The sequence below is a fragment of the Capsicum annuum genome, unplaced genomic scaffold, assembly GCF_002878395.1.
Source record: "Capsicum annuum cultivar UCD-10X-F1 unplaced genomic scaffold, UCD10Xv1.1 ctg3117, whole genome shotgun sequence".
Taxonomy (NCBI): Eukaryota; Viridiplantae; Streptophyta; class Magnoliopsida; order Solanales; family Solanaceae; genus Capsicum; species Capsicum annuum.
In genome coordinates, this window is record NW_025837782.1 from 1 (window position 1) to 4,513 (window position 4,513).

The 4,513-nt window shown below is 37.4% G+C and overlaps 1 protein-coding gene across 1 annotated transcript; it reads right to left on the reverse strand.

The window, feature by feature from the left end:
* Window positions 1-2,284: 2,284 nt before the first annotated feature.
* Window positions 2,285-4,015, reverse strand: LOC124891140 (ATP-dependent RNA helicase DBP2-like; the record flags this gene model as incomplete). Its single annotated transcript, XM_047402950.1, is given in 4 exon segments — window positions 2,285-2,380; window positions 2,502-2,666; window positions 2,765-2,857; window positions 3,534-4,015. Coding segments are annotated over 4 exon segments (636 nt in total), but the record flags the coding sequence as incomplete, so codon positions are not given.
* Window positions 4,016-4,513: the final 498 nt, after the last annotated feature.

The window sequence follows — 4,513 nt, forward strand, 5'->3', positions numbered from 1 at the left end:
TTATTATTGTGTTTTCCATAAACTTGAGATTCTATTTATGTGCATACGTTATGGGTTTTGTAGTGTTTGAAGAGTTTGAAATATGAACCCCGTTTTATGATAAGAATCCTGTATTTAACAATTGTTGTGGGTTCTCAAATAAACACAAGATATGTGCATGTGTTACGGATTTTGAAGTGGATTTGAGAGCATGAACTATAAACCCCCTTTTTCGATCATGAGATTTGTTTATTGACTATTGTTGGGGGTTGTTTAATGAATGATGATAAACATGAGTTTTAAATGCCCCTTTATCAAATATTCAGTCATTTTTAAATGTGTTCAAAGAGGTGTTGATTATTGATAAATGCCCTTTTGTATTAAATGAAGAATCACACGTGATTGACGAAGGAGATGACCACTGTTTGTTAAAGTATTGAAAGAATAGTGTTTTGGCATAAGTATTCATGTGATTTTGAAATAAGAACTCTCATGTGATATGATAAATCTTGTGGTGGCCATTAACATGTTTTTGAATGAAAAGGGCTATGGACATGATATGATATGATACAACTTGCAAGTCTAGGTATGACGATACCTATCATGAGATGCCCTTAACATGAAAGAAATGAATAATCTGAGCATGAAGCATGGATTTAAAGGATTAAAATTGGGCTTGAAAAGAGTTAGATGGTTACCCGAAGAAAGCATGAGTTGAAAGACTCATCGCTGGAAACCGTGATTTGCCGACGCGGGATATGGTACCCTGCTTTGTGATCTTGTGTACTTTTGATTCATGTCGTCCCAATTTGGGACTATGGTTAGGAGCCCTGCTTTGTGATCTTATGCATTACCATGACATACTGACTTAATTGGTGATTATCTGCTTTGTGATCTTGCGTGTCCCCCTTACTAATACTCCAATCCTTGCGGCAAACTTGGATTGGGGGCTTGGCCGCCGAGTCAAGAGAGGATCCCATATAGGCCGTGGGATTATAGAAAATGTATGGTGTACCCATCTAGCTCAGAAGTAATACAAAGTTGAGACAGTGTTTTACAAGAATGGTTGAAGCTCATCAAATTATGCAAATGTATTTTCAATTGTTTTACGTTGACTTGATTTTATGAAATGATCTCATTTATGTTATACAAAATATATTTTATATTTTTGGATTGTTCTACATAACAATACTTTGGAGTATTGACCCCCTCATAGTACAGGTTCTGAGGCTCAGTCCCGTGGTCCATCACATCAGTAGAACATATGGGATAATGACAGAGTTGGTGAGCCATCCATCTTTCGGAAGGCATGTTATTCATATGTTTATCTAATACAGTTTATGATCCGCCGAGGGCCTTGTCCCGGCCTAGACAGTTAGTATTCAGTAGAGACTCCGTAGACGGAAGTTGAGTCTTGTATTGTCATATTTTGTTGACACGGTTTGTATTACAAGTTTCCCTTGAATTTCATTATATCTCCCGCACTTTGATTTATGTATGGATTATGCTTACGGTAGATGCTAAGGGTCTCTCGAGCCTTTGTGGTTCGGGATGCCCGTCGCAACCAGGGCCTCAGCTCAGGTAGTGACAGTAATAAAACAACATCAGCAACACAATGAGTAATTAGGACCTAATGATATTGAAGTCCACTCCTGGTGAACCACAGAGACCCAGTTACTTTAACACTGACACTACAAAAGAAAAGCAAGGGGATACAACATGCTTCAGAAGCAAAACTTAGTAATTTATGTAATTGACTAAAACAGACTGCTTGAAATATGAACATCATTCGAGTTTGAAGAAGCGAAGCAACTGTACAGTAGCAGCATATTATGCTTTTCAAGACCCTTTAATATGGTTATAGACAGTTAACACCACATTAGAGAAAGTTTTTTATGTTTTTATGAAACTAAAAGAAAGAAAAAGAAAACAATGTATTTTGTTGTTTTTATCAGGTGAAAAAAAGGGCAGCCCTGGTGAACAAAAGTTCCCGCTATGTGCAGGGTCCAGGGAAGGGCCCGACCATAAGGGTCTGTTGTACGCAGCCTTACCTTGCTCGAGGCTGTTTCCAAGGCTTGAACCTATGACCTCCTGGTCACATGGCAACAACTTTACCACTTACTCCAAGAAGGTATTTTGCATAGATAAATTGCACAATAAAAGACAGAGGAGGGAGTTCCAAGGGTCTAACAGAGATTAGAATATGAGATGTGGGAAACCACATTGAAAGCATGGCCAACGAAACATATATCCAGCATATGCAAGAAAAAATATGCAGCTAGTTTTGAAGTGCCCGCAAACCCACCTCTTTCTCTATTTGTTGTGCAAGCTCTCTTGTAGGTGCCAACACTAATGCCAAAGGTCCATCACCACGTTGAAGAGGTTGTTGAGCCAGGCAGTGCTGTATTGAAAAAAATATGTATAATATTTATCAAGCATCAAACACTCCTAATAAGCATGATCAAGTATAACATTGACAGATTCACAGTATGACGGATAATAAGACAAATTAAATATGCAACCTGTATCATAGGTATGCTAAATGCAGCGGTCTTCCCGCTACCAGTTTCCGCACAACCCAAGAGATCCCTGCCACTAAGAGCAACAGGCATGGCTTGAGCCTGAATAGAAGTCGGTGCAGTGTAGCCATGCTTTTCAATATCCTTCATGATGCTTGGATGTAAGCACTGCAGAAGGAACAACCAACCAGTCCAAGTAATTTAAATATGCCTTTATATTGAAAACCCAATACAGTGATTTTGTCACAATGATGAATTCAACAAACCATATCAGGAAATGATTCAATAGGTGAAGGTGCAGGACGTGAGCCTGGAGCAACATTGACATCAACGTTAAGCCTCAGTCGAATCTCTTCTATCTGCAGATAAACATGCACATCAAGGACATAAATCAGGATCTCTAAATTTACTTTTTGTAGCGCTTCCTCAAATTATAGTTAACAAATGTTGCCACACTTGGAATCGAAGTAACTATTGTTTAAGAACTGAAATATCCAAAATTCATCAGAAAATCGCGCATGTAAAAGTCAATATAACAATGATAATAATTATAATGCTGCAGTAAAGGCCTAAAGCTACTACGTTCACACACCAGGGAAGGAGATATGAATCTCAGACTACGAAAATTACAGCACAAGCATATCATGCAGCTTTTCAATAAACTGACATCAATAGTTTGACGAATCCAGTTCAACTGCCAATTAGCGCAGTAAAGGCAACCACTTCAACTGACAATTACGCAGTATATGCTAACTTATTGCTTGTTTTGCTAGATTTAAGGCATCACAAACTAAACTAAGCAACCATTTTGCAACAGAAGGAGCTTTCAGATGGAATAAATTAAATAACAATCAGACGATGCATATATTTCATAAGAAACCTAAGAACATATTAAAAAAATGCACAAACTAGCGTCCTAATCATGTCAGCCAGGAGTGGATACCAACTGCTCAGATGCAAAAATAAATAAATAACGCCACTTCCTGGTGCTAGTGAGTAATTATAATTACAAATGGATACCGAGAAAGAACGAACCTGCTCGGACTTAAGACGAAGAACACGTTCGGAAGGCTTCCACTTGGGAAACACGGGGTCAGGGACAGCAAGAGTCTTTGGCAACGTGTAATTGATGGAGCTCCGGCGAGCTGAAATCGAGAATACCTGTTTTTCGAGCTCGCCATTGCCGTAAATAGAAGGGATTCTGGATTGATGCGAACTGTGTTTGGAAGAGAAGTGATCGGCGCCGTTACTATTAATAGTAGCTGTGGTTGTTTTTCTGCCAGCAGAATTTCTCAGGTGAGGAGGTACATAAGACATTGTCCGCCGTTGGAGTAAAATATAATTACTTTTTTTCCGCGGGATAAGATGAGATTGCAGTACTATCTGAGATGGTTTTCTGGAGAGAGCAAACGAGTGAGTAAGCGAAATGCTGAACTGCGTGTGCTTCGAAACAATGCCATTTTATTGATGACGTCTATGTTATTTCGGAAAGAAAATTTGGGCCTCCATACGGGCCTTGTTCAATTTTAGCATATTAGGATAATTAGGCAAAATTAGTTTACGTATTGCACGATGTGTTTATAATATTAAAATATTATTTTAATAATTTCATATAGGAATATCTTTTTAAACTTAAAAAATAATTCAACTATTATAAAAAGTTAAAAAATAATGCAACTATTATATTATTTTTCAATGAAATTCCTCTCCCTCTTCCTTCGCCCTTCCTCAAACTTCAATCTCTCACCAAATCCATAAAGTAAAAATAATCATATAATTAAAAAAAAACTTTCATCTTTCAAATTTTTCTTAACTGTATTATTCACAATTTAAAGATATTAGATTGTTGAATTCCTCTCTCAAACCCCTCCCGCTTTATCCCTCCCTCCATCCCTCCCTCTCTCCTTTTCACATCCATCTCTAATTAAATTTGTATAAGTAAAAAGCAATCAAGTAATTGTGAAAAAAATATGTTTCATATTTTTGTTATTATACTCTTCATAATTAAAAATATT